The sequence below is a fragment of the Sinocyclocheilus grahami genome, unplaced genomic scaffold, assembly GCF_001515645.1.
Source record: "Sinocyclocheilus grahami isolate Dianchi unplaced genomic scaffold, SAMN03320097.WGS_v1.1 scaffold368.1, whole genome shotgun sequence".
In the NCBI taxonomy this organism is placed as follows: Eukaryota; Metazoa; Chordata; class Actinopteri; order Cypriniformes; family Cyprinidae; genus Sinocyclocheilus; species Sinocyclocheilus grahami.
The window spans coordinates 52,611-70,947 of NW_015505547.1; the positions used below are offsets into that span (position 1 = coordinate 52,611).

At 33.3% G+C, this 18,337-nt stretch overlaps 1 protein-coding gene across 1 annotated transcript in view; it reads left to right on the forward strand.

Moving 5' to 3' along the window:
• Nucleotides 1-15,762: 15,762 nt before the first annotated feature.
• Nucleotides 15,763-18,337, forward strand: part of LOC107549296 (protein phosphatase 1H-like) — a 17,432-nt gene continuing 14,857 nt past the window's right edge. Inside the window, exon 1 of the mRNA XM_016230335.1 lies at nt 15,763-16,285. Coding sequence (XP_016085821.1) covers nt 16,017-16,285 — 269 coding nt within the window. The 5' untranslated portion in view covers nt 15,763-16,016. The remainder of the gene's footprint in view (nt 16,286-18,337) is intronic.

Genomic DNA, 18,337 nt, shown 5'->3' on the forward strand with positions numbered 1-18,337 from the left:
TATATTGTGTTTTTATACACACACATTGTGTATATATATATATATATATATATATATATATATATATATATATATATTATTGTATAATACATACTACTTAGTGTATTTATTATATAGTGCACACACACACACACACACACGTTTGTGTGTGTGATTATAATTTTTGTTCCAAATGAAAAAGCAAACAAAATGTTATATATGCATTATATAATAAATAATATATATGCCAATTAATGTATTACTTTTATTATATTATTTTTTACTATATTATATTATATATTATGTTGTTATTGTATTTTATATACAGTATATTTTGTCATATTATTTTATATAGCTGTTAATAACTGTGTAATATAACTGTTTTAACTTTAACTTGTTGAAATTTGCATTTAGAATTGTTTTTTTTGCCTGCAGAAGAGACTCATTTCTACGCCACTTGAGAACCACTGACGTAGAAAACAAAAAGGCTGCTAGACACCACCTGCTTACCGGAAACTTCTTTTCCTGAAATCATTGTGCAATAGCAGAAGTGATTCATGCACCTGCTTCTTACACATATTTAGGGCCTATACTTGAAGACAAAAACGAAATGTGCTAAAGATATGCTTCATGTGTAGTTCACCGATCCATTAGTCTTGTTCTAATGTTCCTGACCTTAAAAGCAAATGTTAAGTCCTGTATAATTGCTACCGCAAACGTCTGTAAAAAAGTATCTTGTCATCCTATTACCTCTAACGATTGCTGCATTGACCTGCCTTCAAGAGGAAGTCTGAGAGCTCCTCCTACGTGCCAGACTGCCATCTATCTATATCCCACAGATCAGAAGGTCACACACTCTCAAACGGATAGTACCTGAGCTTGACCACGGCTACAAATGAGAAATATCTGTTCATATCTAACTGGCTTTCACTATCTTGTCAGGTGAACCGCTTGCAAAAGCACTCTTGATTAAAATGGTGTCATTTTCAGTGTAAAATTAGAGGGAAAAAAACATTGCTCTGTGCAGGAGGAAGGATCTTGTCAAGAGCAAGAGTTTTGCTGCAACCTCTATTTAAAGGAATAGTTCACCTAAAAACCTCAAACCTAGAATGACACGTCTTGATGTTTAGAAATGCATGTATGCAGGACTGAATGAGATCTGAAAAAGATTGCAGTGAATAATAGCTTAAATGTTGGTATTTGCATCAACATATAGCTTCAGGAGATTATAAGATTCAATGATTATAGGAGTATGTTTTACAAGAAAACACTACTTCAGTCTTTCTATGCAAAAATGTTACATTCAATCCAGTTTGTTGGTAGTTATTTCTGAGTGAAAATATATGGAAATAAGCAGCTAAGACCCATATACTGTAATTAGTTATAGCAGCTTAAACTTTGTTTGCGATAACTTAAATATCCAACTTAACTAAACTAAAGTTAACTCAACTTTTAAGTCAAGCATGAATGGCTGAAACATTATTACTTATTATTGTAATCCTGCAATCATTTTTATATGCAAATGTAATATATGTACATATTAAAAACATATTAAACTGCCACATATTAAATAGTCATATGAAACCAATTAGAAACTGTAACAATTTCATATATTAACTAGTGCTGTCAAACGATTAATCGTGATTAATCGCATCCAAAATAAGTTTTTGTTTACATTATATACGTATGTGTACTGTGTATATTTATTATGTATATATAAATACACACACATACAGTATATATTTTGAGAATATTTACATGTTTATACATTTATATATTAATATTCTTATATTTTATATTATATATTAATAGATTTAATATATAAACATAACATATTGTTCTTAAATATTTAAATGCATGTGTTTGTGTTTATATACACATAATATATATGCATGGTACACACACATATATTATGTTAACAAAACTTTTTATTTTGGATGCGATTAATCGCGATTAATCGTTTGACAGCACTAATATTAACATATATATCTAGCCCTACAAATATGTATGTGTAATACGTTTTTGATCATATATGTCATTCATCTTAAAATCCGTCAATACAAGTTGATATGACATATAAAAGATGTTTTTTTCATTTCAAATTTCATTTCATTTCTTTTTTAAGAAACTTGCCTATATAAATAAAATATATATAGTTGACACATGGTTGCTACATATAATACTATAAAAAATCATCATATAGATATTATAAACATACAAATTTTACTATGGGGATTTTACATATCGCCTTATAGGTAACATATGGCAATATGACTCTTCATGATATAATACATTTCCATGTGGGGACATTCTGCACAAGCTCTTCACATGAGTTCATACAGATTTGCATGTTGGGTAAATAATGAATTTTGAATTTGAATTTATGGGTGAACTATTCCTTTAAGAAAAATAACAAAATCTTTCCGTGGTGCTGCAGAAAATGATCTGAAATGCCAATATGTGGGTGAAACCGAGCGTCTGTTTCAGTAATGCACTGTGATCTGTCATCAGACTGTCAAATGATGCTCTGCGACGTGAGACAGATTGCGATGCTGTGACCTTTGTTTGCGTGACCCGGAGAGCATAACCAATTTAAGTTGCCCAGCAGACACATTGACAGAGCAGCGCCGCATTTCAGTGAAACAAACCCCCCAAAAATCCGCAGCTGCCCTTTGGTCCGTCAGTCAGCAATTCCCACAAATAACACGGCACAATAAAATCATCGCCCAACAGGCCCACAGGCGTTTTCAAAGGCTGCTGACGGCGATCTATAAAGCACAGTAATGGGTCACTTGTCATGGGGCGTGAAAGGGAAGATCTACGGCGGCTCTCCAGCCGCTCTCCCGGGAGCGCAATTAATCAAGGACGAATAGTATCAGCATGCAACAAAAGCCGTAAGGTTATTACAGCCACTGTTCTGCTGGATGAAATGCGATGATAGCGCTAATTGCAAAAAACAGCTGACCGCACATGAGATGCCAAAAGCAAGATGAAGGGCAGATGAAAAGGATGGAGACAAAGGAGGGGGATGTAAAAGGAGGAGAAGTTATGTGTGAGTTGGTGAAGTCAGGGCCGACCCTGCTGACAAGATAAGCCGGGGTGTTCTCTTTCATTTCAGCTGCATGCTGTACTTCTTATACTTGTTCATTTTTACACTTAGGATTCATTACAGGCTATAAGTGAGTATGCTATCGGTCTTGATTACTAATACATAGGTTGTTCTCGAACCAAAGGCAGCCTGCTCGCCTAATTGAACAGATAGCATTGTTAATTTGACGACAGCTCTTAAAGGGTTGTTTTGGACCTCATTGACTTTCATTGATTTGTAGAAGAAGTAAAACCATAAAGGTTTGGAATGACACGAGGGTGAGTAAATGATGACCAAATTTTCATTTTTGAGTGAACTAAAATGAAAAATTAATATGCAGTGAGAATATGGAGCTCACACTTGAGGGGGAAAAACACTTCAGTTTTACTTAGAGCCCCAAAGTGAGCAAAAATATGCAGTGCAGGTGTTTTTCATCAAAAAGATGTCATTTAGATAGCTTGTAATGTTAATCAATGATATTTTTATAACAGTATAGCAGACTACTTACATAAAATGCATATAAATATCCGTTGTCACTCTATATATGTCTTAGTGAGATGATATTTAAATGCTTAGTTTTATGATCAAATCTCTGTGCAAAACATATAATGCATTGCAATAAAATAATGATTGAGAGATGTATGGACGTATAGATAATCAAAAATTCTTCAGTAAATGTTCATCACTTTAGTATTTGCTCATCTTGAAATATTAATGCAAAATTGTGTTTCTTGCATTTACTTCATTAAAAAAAACATACTGAAAGGTCTTTTACTAAATTATAAACAATTTATAAATCAGAAGGTAGAAGTTTTGATCGTATTGATAATTCAGAAATGAATATATCTAATATGACACAGTAGGGTTAAGTTGTAATTTGGAAATGTTAACTATGCAGTTTAAATTTGTAGGCATTTGGGGTAATGTTGATGAAAAATAGTGAAAACCATGCCAGAAAATATTACTTGTTTATATGGTTTATGAGGCTACAGGTGTTTGTGACCAAACTTAATTTCCCATCAATTGCAATAAAATAATGATTGAGAGATGTATGGACGTATAGATAATCAAAAATTCTTCAGTAAATGTTCATCACTTTAGTATATGCTCATCTTGAAATATTAATGCAAAATTGTGTTTCTTGCATTTACTTCATTAAAAAAAAACATACTGAAAGGTCTTTTACTAAATTATAAACAATTTATAAATCAGAAGGTAGATAATGCCTTTAATAACCACTAGATGGTGCAATATCTGAAGATATGATGTTAAAATCAACACGAAACAATGTTCGAAATGCACATGCATTTTACTTCTGTAATGTACTTCCGGGTGAAACCGGATATTCACAGAGAAAAGGGGGAGGGACTTAATTTTGGGAATTGGGAATTGATTGGATTGTGAAAAGCTATGTCTGTTTGGTTTTTAGGGGAAGGAGTTAAGGAACATCAGTCGAGACTTTACGCAAACATTGGATTCCAACTATATGGATAAGGCATTCTTTTTTGAAGATTTCAGATACAGACGTTGAATTCATTCACAAAGGTGCACTTGTACCGTGGCCTACAGCACAGATGCTGGCTGACAATAAAAATACATGTTTGGTAATTATAGATAATGTGACATTGATCTGCAACCCCCAACAACAATCAGCAATGATTCAGTCCAAACAAGCTGATTTTCCTTTCAAACCCACCAACACTGAAGGTTTCTCATCAGTCGGCTGGCTGTTCCAGCATATTAGGCAATGGCCAACTTTAGTGGGCACCACCCCCCAATCCATCAACATCACCATCAGATCTGGTAGGATCACTACCATCTTCATCTTCATCTTCATAATACCAGCTCTATGTCATCTTTTTGTAACCAATGTTTCCCATAATTCATAATTATGACATAAATGCATAGTAAATCTAGTATTGATACACTTTAAATCAAGCAAAGGTAGAACAGCAGTCAATTATGTTCAAGGTATTGCCTAATTATGACTGATAAAGTGTTATTTTAACAAAGTGTTACTGGTTAAGTGGTATATTAATAGTAATTATATTTATATATAGGTTATATATCATTTTTTTATTTATGTATTTTGTGTGTTCTAAATCTGGAACTAAAATTCTAACAATTCAATCAGTTTAAAATATGTATTAGAAAATGAATATAAAATCGAGGACTAACGTACGTTGTATGCTTCAACAGTAGCAAGATGTCCAAAGCATTTTCTTATTTTATAAGAAAACCCAGGCTAATTTATGATATGAAATAATCCAGGACTTACCTGTCGTTGAGCTGTCAGTAAAAGTGAAGGGATAACGCTCTCATTTGCTTTTCATGGTCAGAAGTAAAACCCCGGCAGAGCCAAAGACTGATCATTTCCCTTTGCGCACAAACGATCCCAGGAAAAGCATCACCTACAGATTCAAACAAGAATGCAAATGAAATGAAACCGATTCCTGCAGCAGTTCAGAAAGTCTCAAATGAGTCCTCCAAACCCCCACTCTCTCCAAAGTTCCTTCAGATGCGTCTGAACTTTGCGCGCTGGAACGGATCTGAATGAGCATGTATGGTGAGATCTTCAGTTGCAGTTATTATAACGAATCCCTTTATCCATTCTAGGCTTGTCATGCGCTTCTGGAGTGAGGGCTTTTGGCTGCTGCAGTCCTGTGTTCAGGATGGCTGCTCGCTGTGTTGTGTGGAGAGGGATGGTGAGGAGCTCGACTCGCCTCTCAAGTGTTCAGCACTTCAAGCATCCGCTCGGAACCCATGGGAGCTCTCCGCACGCGCTGCACTGTGGTCAAATGGCGCCCCCTGCTGGCTGCTGACTCGCTGTACGGGATTAATGAATGTCATTGCCATTGCATTACAAAACATATTAATAAAAATACAAAATAAAAAGTAAAAGACTCCGTAATAATGAATAAGAATGCTTATTCTTGACAAATATTGAATATTTGAAATGATAAATATTTAATATTTATATAACTTATATGTCATCTTAGAAATACGATTTGGTTTATCTTACTCAATAATAATAATAATAATAATAATAATGCTTTTATGTATGTGTTTATATTAAATAATAATAATAATAATAATAATAATAATAATAATAATAATAATAATAATAATAATAATAATAATAATAATAATAATAATAATATGTGAATCATCATATCATAATTACGACTTTTTCAAAACTCAACATTTCTTAGAAGTCTTTGAATTCTGATGATCTAGAGCAACTGTAAATGAGCTTTAGACAACCAAGTGAATATTTAATAACCGCAATGCTTAGAAGGAATACAATTCAAGATGAAAGGGGAAAAATGAAATTAATGAAATGATTTACTTTCAACTGTTCCGTCAGATACCACTTTTATACTTTGAACCAACGGCTTAACTACACACACTGAATTGTGGGATTCATTGTCAGAGAAGGATAAATAGATAATGCCTTTAATAACCACTATCATAATTACGACTTTTTCAAAACTCAACATTTCTTAGAAGTCTTTTGAATTCTGATGATCTAGAGCAACTGTAAATGAGCTTTAGACAACCAAGTGAATATTTAATAACCGCAATGCTTAGAAGGAATACAATTCAAGATTAAAGGGGAAAAATGGAATTTATGAAATGATTTACTTTTTAACTGTTCCGTCAGATGCCAGTTTTATACTTTGAACCAACGGCTTTACTACACACACTGAATTGTGGGATTCATTGTCAGAGAAGGATAAATAGATAATGCCTTTAATAACCACTAGATGGTGCAATATCTGAAGATATGATGTTAAAATCAACACGAAACAATGTTCGAAATGCACATGCATTTTACTTTATGTGTTTATATTATTATTATTATTATTATTATTATTAAATTATTTTAAAAGAAAGCAGACGCATATTATTTTTAAAAAAGTAAAAGACAAAAGACTACTGAATAACAGAAATGACAAATAATTAATATTTACATATTGTACATATTTATTTAACTTGTGTTATCTTAGAGGGACGATTTGGTTTATATTACTCAAAATAATAATAATAATAATAATGCTTTTATGTATGTGTTTATATTATTATTATTATTATTATTATACAATTATTTTAAAAGAAATGACAAATAATTAATATTTACATATTGTACATATTTATTTAACTTGTGTTATCTTAGAGGGAAGATTTGGTTTATCTTACTCAAAATAATAATAATAATAATTGTATTATTATTATTATTATTATTATTATTATTATTATGAGTAGGACAAACAAAATGGAAAATTATTCTTCTTATTATTATTATTTCATTAAATAATTCCAAAAGACATTTTTTAAAGAGTAATAGACAGAAGACTACTGAATAACAGGAATGTTAAATATGAAATATAGCCTATAAATATTTTATTTTTTATTTAATTAAATGTATATTTTTTACAGATTTTATCTTAGAGGTACAAATAACAAAAATGGTTAAGAAATTAATAATTTACTTGCAAATGTCACTGATTTGATATTTTGCATATAATGCAGTCATTTTAAGGCATTTTAAGTGTGGCATTTTAAGTGTGGATACATAAAATCACATTGAGGGACAAAATGGGGGGGAAAAGTCATTTCAGAAATGATTCAGAAGTGGTAATGTGAAAAATCTAGCATGATTTGTTTAAAGTTGCCACTTCATGTGGTATTTTGTGTGTAATACAATGACATTAAGATCATTTAAGTGTGTATATAATGGGATTGAGTAATTGAAAACACATTTGTTAATGAACCCCAGATTGCACAGAACTTCGATCACTTATTATTCCTAATCCACTTTGTTCAATCAATTCCAACATGATTTGCTCTGAGAAGCTTTATTGCGACTGAGTTGGATATTCCATGAAGGAATCTACTTTGCAAAGATGCCGCCAAGTGAAATGTTCATCTTTACACATGCATGTTTTTGCTCAGAATCTCTTAATCTCTTGGGCTCACTCATAAAATGGTTCCATATGGTAATTCCAGTACTATTATGACTTCATCAGATTGCTCTGGCTTCCCACTTCCATAAGAAGCAGATGGGAAGAATAATCAATGAGGTCAGTGATTGCTTTGGCTCAGGGATGATGCACAGTACATTAGTGCTCACCTTTAATGACCAGACACTCTACTAGCATCATAAACAAACCCTCCCGCTGATGGGCCGTGCCCTGCACAAACCGGTCAATGCTTTTTGCTGTTGTTGTTGCCTTTTGTAATGTTGCTCCATTTTAAAAACTTTTAAAATTATAATTGTTTTTTTAAAACAGATGAATCAATCAGAACATTTCATGACCCAAATGCAAGCTAACATGAAGTAAGTATCCAATGGATAATTCTTACAAAAACATGTTCAAGTTCAATTTAACCCCCCAAAAAGGAAGACAAAGTATTTATTCTGCATAAAAAAAGCCTATTGACCATTTTTGATTTTTGCTTTGACATTATTTTCATGACAATTAAATACATTCTCAATACCATAATGTGTTTGATTGTGTGATTCTTGTTATTGATTTTGACAATTTATTATTATTATTATTATTATTATTATTATCTCCTTAAATTAACAGTACAATAATACCATAATGTTAAATATGTCAAATAAATTAAAAAAAAAAAAAAAATTCACTTTTTTATGCTATGGTAATGACAAATTAGCAGCACATAATAAATAAATAAATAACTGAATGAATGAATGATATAATTGTATAATTATATATTTAAAATTATATATATATATATATATATATATATATACAAACATATATATATATATACGTATACATACATACATACACACATATATATATATATATATATATAATCTTTTTAATACATATATTATTATATATATTTTTTTATATATATATAATGGTAATGTTTTTTTGCATTACTTTAATGAGGGAGGAGAGTGGTGGATATGAGGGAGTAATATGCTATATATTTTTATTATTGTTTAAATCTGCTTAAATACTTCACAGAATAAATAAACTTTTTTTGCATTGCATTGCAATAATTTATTTATTATTGTAGTGCAATAACGAGAATTGGGGGATAGAGGAATATGAGGGAAGAATATGCTATGTACTGTCATAATGTAAAACAAAAATCTTTATGGTCCTAAAATAGTCTTAATTTATTTTACATATAGACAAGGCAAGGCAAGTTTATTTATATAGCACATTTCATACACAATGGTAATTCAAAGTGTTTTACATAAAAGAAAGTAAAATAATCATAAAAACAATAATCACAACAATAAAACATGGAATTTAAAAACTTTTAATTGATTTTAAAATTGATTTTAAATGAATTTAAAACAGCTAAAAATAAAAAAAGGATTATATAGTGCAAGTATAGAAGTATAAACAAGACATATTCTTTTCTTGATTCACCCAAATAGATGAGCATGTTACCTATATAAAATGATGATGAGATTTAGAAAACTTCTAACATTTGCAGCCCTTATGAACAACACTGATGTTTCATGGTATATGTGCTATATGAAATTAATGAGCAAAACCCATACAAAACTAGTGAACAGAAAGGCAGTTTATCCAATATAAGCATCCTCAGCTGTGGTGGTGTAGCACATAGAAGATGAAGAACATGAAGGAGCTGAATTGTGGAGTAATCTGTCCTCATTATCAGTGATGGATGCGTGTCTGTGGGACTGTGTTATATAACCTTTGCACTGAAGGTGCTTCATCTTCACTGGCCGTGTAATATTCCCAAAGAATTGATGGCACTGCATCAAAACAAAATTGAAGCAGAGCACCGCTGTATCCAGGTTAGTGCAATGCATGACATGATTGTGAAATAACAGATGTGCGATAACAACGTGCACTGGGTCATTTGCACAAATACTGAATTCAAATGGGTCACAAAACTGTTAGTGAAAAGCACATGAGAACTAGTGACAAGTAACTCGCCGATGACTAAAGAATCACACCTGCATTATGCTGTGGATAAGGACTGCTCACATTTGTTCTTATTTATTGGCAGCCAGCACTTGCGTATCTCATTAAGTCGTTTGCTTAAGGGTGAAACTAAAGCCTCTAAGATGAAATGTATGTTATATGCTTCCTGAGATACCTTTATTGTTTCAAGACCAAGCAGTCAATCACACTGCTTTGCTTTCTTAAAGGTTAAAGCACACTGAGTGTAGACTTCAACTGTGTGTTGAAGGCTGACTGGTGAATGCAGTATTTTTTGAGTACTATTGAATGTGTACTTGTAATCTTCAAAGTGTATATTTTTAAAAACTGTAATAAAAAGAGATGCACTTCCATGACTGAGACACTCATGCACTTTTTAAATCATTGTTTTAATAATCTTTTGTCAAGTTTTTAAAAATTACACCTATTTTGATGTGTTGATTAACATACTAAAGCACATGTAAGGTACTTGATTATACCCTGTAAAAATATTGCAGCAGTTAGTTATAACAACTTAAAATTTGAGATAACTTAAATATCCAACTTAACTCAACTAAAGTTAACTAAACATAATTTTAAGTCAGGCACTTACTTCTAAGTTGAAACAGCACATTATTACTTATTCTAATGTTATTTTTAAGTTGTGTAACTGTAGTGTCCTTTGATATTAATATAATTATATCTAATATATAATTGCAACTTCATCATTATAAATGTGTACAAATACATATAGAAATGATCAATAGAAAGGACATTTAAGTATATTTTAGTTTACCATGAATGCTTGTCAGTGCAATTTTTATATTTCAAAGTCAATAGAATTATGAAATTATATATAATGATGTAAGTCCTATTAAACAGGGTCAAAAGTGCTCTTAAATTTAACCAACTGCATTTAATATAAACTTAAACTACACATTTTCAATTAATTGTAAATGACGTGCAATTAAAGGCACAATATGTCATTTTCGCCGCTAGAGGGCTCCTATTCAGAATAAACAAAGAGGCAAAAGCATAGTTTGATGACACAGTGACTGAGTGTGGAATCATGGGAGTTGTGGTCTTCAGCCCCACAGCCAATGCAATCCATGTTCATGGATGAGCTAATGATTTATTAATGTTAATGTAGTAGAATGAAGCAGGGTGAGGCTGAAAGCCGTCGAAGCGAAACGAGGCCGCTGAACGAGCGTGACACACGGCTCGAAAGCAGCGGAGCTTTTATTATGCCACAGTCGACCGCTTCCGCTCCTTCCGGTCGTGCATATGTGGGGGGAAAAAGCAGCGCTGTTTTATCATACTAGATACATTTGAAAGTTCTGTTACTATGCTACTCTGTGCGGTCGTCACCGGTCTAATAAAACGCACAACATATTAAAGCGTCTTTGGTGTTTCCATGTTTTCTACAAAACAAAACCGGAAATCGAGGGGTTATGACGGCATTGGCAGGCGACACAATGACACTATGGACACGCTCCGTGTCACTAGTTAAAATTGCTTATTTCTCTGGATTTAAACATTCTTTGAAACATTTGGGATAATGTAAGTACACAAGTCAGCAAAATATATAACCCTGTTCTAGTGGTTTTTGGATATTTTAATAAAAAAAATCTTACATATTGTGCCTTTAAGTATCTGAAAACACATTTAGTTTTCAAACACTGTAAGTAAATTCTTTTAAAGAATATTATTTCCATTTTTTCACAAAGGAGTCATTAACCTTTATACACTTGCTGAAACAAAATTTTTCACTCATTTCTGGTGTGAGAATTTTTTTATTTAAAGTCAAATTTAAAATCTATACCTCAAGAAAAGTAGGTTGTTTTAAAGATCAAATATCTGTAACCTTAAAATGGAAAACATTTTTATTAAAATAGGGATTTTTGGCCTGTCCCACCTCAGAGGTCTATAAATTAAGGTCTATATTAAGCTGTATTTAACTTTTATAGAAGCTGTATCCAACTTTTGTAGAAAATCTATTTTAATTACATTTAATGAAACATTCTATTATTTTAGTTTTTTATTTTATTTTATGCAATCACACAACTATTGGCTTTCAATTGTATTTATACATATCCCAAATCATGGAAACAGGGTTTCAGATATTGCATACCTCATAGAAAATGAATTGAGTTTATATGATATTTAATTTGACCTCCTGAGGTGGTCATTCAACATTTTCTGAAGCAGCTCCTTTCACTAATTTCATGCATCATTCACCCTTTTCTTAGAAAGTGCCTTTTAGAACAGGCAGTAAGCACAAAACCCATAGGCTTTTATTTTTTAAAGATTTTCTCCTCACATCCAGGCAGACAGAAGCGTACTGTAGTCTAACAGGGTACAGCCATCAATGAGCCTAAAATAAGAAAGCTTGAACACAACTCCAGTGTCCTTCGTTTGAACTCACAAAGACTTGTCTGTGAATACGATGAGTCCAGCTTGTCATGTGCTTTAAAAAAAACAAAGGGTAATGTAGAGAGAGAATGAGGAAGTAATGGTTTCAGGGGAAAGCAGCAGTGAATCAATAATTCAGTGCGACTTTCTGTTATTGCCAATATAATGCAACAGGTTCACAGCACACAAGCTCTGAGACATGTACACATTACTGTGTGCTCGTTTACACTCTAATCAATAGATTCTCATAATAAAACTGGTACCTACAGCCGGTCAGTATGGATGATCCAGTTCCTCATATTTTAATGTTTTCCTGTGGAAAGGAAAATATAAATATTTTAGTTGGTAAAATGATATGTTTCATAATTAAGTTTTTAATTAAGTTTTCTAATCCTGTATTGGTGGTTTGGTCCAATAGTTGGTCCATCGGCCTAGTGGTTAGAGGGTCGGACTCGTAAGTCAAAGGTTGCGGGTTTGAGTCTCACACCAGCACGGATTGTAGGTGGGGGGAGTGAATGTACAGCGCTCTCTCCCACCTTCAATACCACGACTGAGGTGCCCTTGAGCAAGGCACCAAACCCCCAACTGCTCCCCGGACGCTGCAGCAAAAATGCCTGCCCACTGCTCCAGGTGTGTGTGTGTGCACTGCTGTGTGTGTGCACTTTGGATGGGATAAATGCAGAGCACTAATTCAGAGTATGGGTCACCACCATACTTGGCCACATGTCACTTCACGTTGTTGGGTAAGTAACTGCAATTTTATGTGAGAGCCAGAAGATGTCAGTCTTTAGCTTAGAAAGTGAGAAATTTAGAGCTTTAGAAAGAGAACATGTCCTGGAACACTTCAGTGATGCCTGAAGATTTTATAGTTTTCTTTTCTTTTTAAAATCGAGTTAGCAATGCAAATGCTGTACTGTGTTAAAAGTAAACTTTAAAGTAAAAAGAAAAAAGTAAAGGAAAAGGGATTTTTGTGATTACAGTCCAACTTATCCTCAGCATCTCTCATAAACAGATCAGCATATGTATACAAAATCAGGCTGTGGTTTAAAAAATGCTGATATAGTTATATGAACTCAAATACTGATCAGATATCAAAGAGGAAAGAAACAATCCTTTAGTGAAAATGTAACCAAAAAAAGTTGTTGATTAATTAGAGGCCTACAGTGTTTATTACATATTATAAACTCTATGCATGACATAGAATTAAGACCTAGATATATCTTATAAAGCACCAAACTATCAAACAACACCATAAAAGTAGTGAAATATATTGCAATATATATTATATTAGTAATATATATTTGTAAGACTCTTAGTCTTTTGCAGTTTTGTAATAAAGTGCTTTGTGTGATGAACAAATTAAAAAGGAATTAGTGATTCTCTGTATATCTATATTTGGTTATGTAAACTATTCCTTCGATATCCACATTCATTTTGCATCCTATTGCATCCTTTTATTTAGCCAAAACTAATATGATGAATGAACACAGAGATATAAGTGTATGACTGTGAAGAGATTTGAGCTGCTCTCTGCATAATCAGCCTGAATTAAGATGCCTGCTAGGCAACTTAATGTAAATTACTCTTATTGGCAATCAATGCAATGTTAATACTGATGATAACACTCAAAGATTATTGTTTTCAAGTAGCTGCTTCATTTTGTATGTTAAGAGAACCTGAGAGAGAGAGCAAAAAAAAGGGAAAGAGAATGAATGGAGAGAAAGCAACAAATTAATCATACTGAATAACACCAGGATCATACATTTAAATAACATTATTATTATTACCATTATTACTATCTGTGGTTTATGCCATAGCTTGGTTTAGCCTCTATTAAGCTGAAATGAAAGAGAACCATTGTGGCAAACCCTGACAGGCTTTCATGATAAAAGTATCAGACATTTGAAATGTTTACCAGTGTCACGTTAAACAGCAGGGCAGGCCACGGCCGTATGTCTGAATCATGGGCGCTTTATAGTCTCAGAACACAGAGAAGAGCAGAGAGAATCCTTCAGAAGCAGCACATCAGGGTTCTGAGAGAATAGCGAGCATCTGAAGGCAACTTTGATTAAGCATATTTCTCTTGTCTGTGACTGTGTTACTGAGAAAACAAAGCCATGGGGTTTCAAATATAGTTATTATTAGTGCATCAGTTCTTTTCAAGGCATCTCATGGGAAACACTGCAGTCCCAGAGAGCTTGTCAAAGACACATTTGATTCTACAAAGACGTTTTTAATGATGCCCAATCATGTGTTAATGTGTCACATTTGCTATCCACATCCAAGGGAGTGTATCCTGCATTTTGTCTTAAAGGGACAGTACACTAAAAAACAAACAAACAAACAACTCTGTCATAGATAACTCTGCTTTCATTGGGCATCATTATAGGCCTTTCATTTTTTTGTTTTTATTTGATGTATTTTTTAAAATTGTTTACATTTTCAATCAATCTATCTGTCTATCTTTCTGTCTATCCGTCCGTCCGTCCATCTGTCTGTCTGTCTGTCTGTCTGTCTGTCTGTCTGTCTATCTAAAATCTTTAATCAAGTCTTTTACAAAAGTACAACTTCCCTTTATACTTTTACACAATTTAAAGTGGGAAACCAAAGTTGTATAGCCTGTTACTGCAATAACAGAGGGTGTATCGTGTATTCTATTTTAAAGGGATAGTTCACTTAAAAAAAAAATCACCCAGTAAACAGACGCTTCCATTGTTATTTTTTTGTTAATTATATATATATATATATATATATATAACAATTTTTTTTACCTGTTTTTATGAATGAAAACTGCATTCCATTAATGAAAAAAAATGTAATTAATTTTTAAAATGATTCATTTATACTGTGCTAACGACAATTGTGAGAACCTTGACAGATTTCATCCTGAAATTAACCTTAAATTTATATTTTAATATTATTATTATCCTTGAAAAGACAGAAACAATTAAAAAACATTCATTAATTTCAAAATTAATAAATGTGAAAATATTAATAATGTAAATATGAATAAAACATGTAAAACATTTTTGATATATATTACAAAAACTAAATATTTTTGCATCATTTTTATTAATGCAGGTTTATTTTATTAATGAAAATTTGTTTTATTAATGTTTTAATGAATAAATATGAAAATAATGATAATGTAAATATTAATAAAAATATGTAAAACATTTGTTGGTAGATTATCTATTAATATTTTTTTGTTGTTATTATTATTATTATTATAAAATTAATTGAAAAGACGAAAATCCTTGTAAAACAGTCGCCCTCCTGAAAGTCACGGTATAACTCAGTGGTCGCTGTGTACATTCACTGGCTGGTCGGCTGAGAGTGCTATAGTATACGGCACTCCCATCTCCCGTGCTATAGGCGGATGTAAGCCTCTCGGGTGATGATACACACTCTGCAGGGAGAGGATTTTTTCGATGAGGAAAACATTCTCTGTCAAATCGTCACATGGGGCCAATCGCTTCCTGCATCGTGACTGAACCACTGTACGCGTTTGTGCGTTTTGTTTTGTGCGTATAGGGTCGCATCGTTAATAAGATTACCGTTCCTCGCGCGCCGCTGATGTCACATATTTTATTGCGATGATAAGCAAAGTTAAAAATGCCATGTCCTCGCTGGTGGGCGGAATTATCCCGCACGGCCACCACCAACACCACCACCATCAGCAGCAGCAGCACGGATCCGCGCAGAACGGCGGCACCGACGGGCAGCCGCCGCGCTTCCCCTACAGCAGACCCGAGTTTCTGGACCTGACGCCGGAGCTGCTGCAGTACTCCACCGAGCACGCTTCCAGACCGGTCATCGCGCTCAAGAGAGACAGCAGGCTGCCCTGGCGAACGGGATACGCGGAGTGAGTCGTGCGTTTTTATCTAAGACGCGCATAATAAATCAATTGTGGGTTAAAAACCATACGTGACGTCATTGCCCAGGAAGGTTATGTGTCACGCCTAACCAAAGGCAATGGCTCATCCTCATCCTCCTCCTCCTCCAAGCGTTCTAGTCACTGGAATGTTTTCACCAGAATGCGTTATGCACTGATGACGTAGCTTACAGTTTGCTGAACTAATCATTACATTTAAACACGAAAATGCTGCATATGTCAGGTTATAGGCGTAGCTTATATCCTTAGGATATTGTAGCACTCATTGAATGCATCTTTACCACAGTACTGAAAGTAGAGTGTACCACAGTATACAGTGCATTCCCACTGCCTGTGCAGCTGAGAGACACACAGTGTTAAAAACCTGCAAATGCCTGATTCCAGGCCTAAAAGTACATCTTGAATGGGAATTTCTTTAGTCGTTGTGCATTACTCTGGTTATGCTCAGCTTCAGGGCTGTTGTCAGAGCAGAGGGAGACACCTGGGAGAATTGTCCCAGGTTCCAGTGATGCATTGGGGCATTAAGGCCCTATATGATATTGCTGCATTCTGGTCATGATAATGCAGGTCTTAGTTCTTACAACTTTCCTAGTTGGGAAAATTTATTTTTAATTTTTAATAAAAAATTAAGGTGGAAGCAAACTGGCAGGCTATTGGTCAAAAATAAGTAACTGTGAATGTTAACCGTACCATATGCTTATGTTATAAATGCTATAAAGCATTATCAACGTATACGATTTTTTAGTAATTTTATTAACAAAAATTATTTTTTATACATTTTAGTATTTATAATTGTTGATTTTTTAATAATATAATATTTTATATAATAAAACATTTAAATATTAATTATTAAAGATGAAAAATAATACAATTTATTTAAGACGTGCAAAAAAGTTACAGTAATGTCACACGTTAAAAAGTGCAGTGTATTATTTTGTGATTTTTCTTTTTTGTGTGTGTTATTTAAGTCAGAAAAGTCATGGTCAAAAGGGATGGGAACCCTGACTTCCATCAGGCATGGTCTGTTGAGTGAAGATCAAGGCCATACTTGCAAAAGGTGGCCAAGATTAAAGCCAGGATGATGATGCAGTCTTTGAGTCATGCCATTAATGAATATAATGCTAGGTTGTTTGGAAAAATGTAATATTTATGTAACATAGTCCTTCTCTGAGCCCAGTGTGTGGAGGAGCTATCTGAAGGAAGAGAGACTGAGATAGAACAGGCCCTGATACTGAAATAAGCCCTGTTAGCCTCTGGTTATTTAATCTATTATTAACTACAGTACAAGAGGAGAACTTTGTTTAAGGCCGTGTGATGACAGCATTTGAAACTGAGTGCATTCTCTCAAGTGTCGAAACAAACAGACTTTGTAGCTGGTCGCTTTAGCATGTTCTTACACACATGCTAACAAACAAAGGTAAAGGTAAATACAAAAGGTTTTAGCGGACATTGATAGGGATCATTTTGAGCAGCAAGTTTAAGTCCACATGAAACAGTCGTCACAATAATTTTTAGTTCTAATGTGATGTATTTCAGAATAAAATATGCAACTAGAAAAACAAAAGATGGCCGTTTTCCGTGCAATTCCAATTAATTGAGAACTGAAGCTGTAAAGAAGATGCAATAGCACCATAAAAGTATCATGGAAGTGTTCTATGCATCTTTGATATGTTTTGAAGACAGACTAAATACACCAAAATACAATCTTCTTAGACCATAATCAGGTTAGACGCCTTATTGAATTTAACATTGGTGAAAACGAGGCTATGAGGCAATATTTACAAAGGCACGCACTATATAAAGGTGCTAGATCATGTAATTTTAACTCCCAAAACAGTTTATGGAGTATTTGTTTACTGAAAGCTTTTTCTGAAAGACATGTCCTTAAAGGGGTCATATGATGCTGCTAAAAAGAACATTATTTTGTGTATTTGGTGTAATGAAATGTGTTTATGCGGTTTAAGGTTCAAAAAACACATTATTTTCCACATACTGTACATTATTGTTTCTCCTCTATGCCCC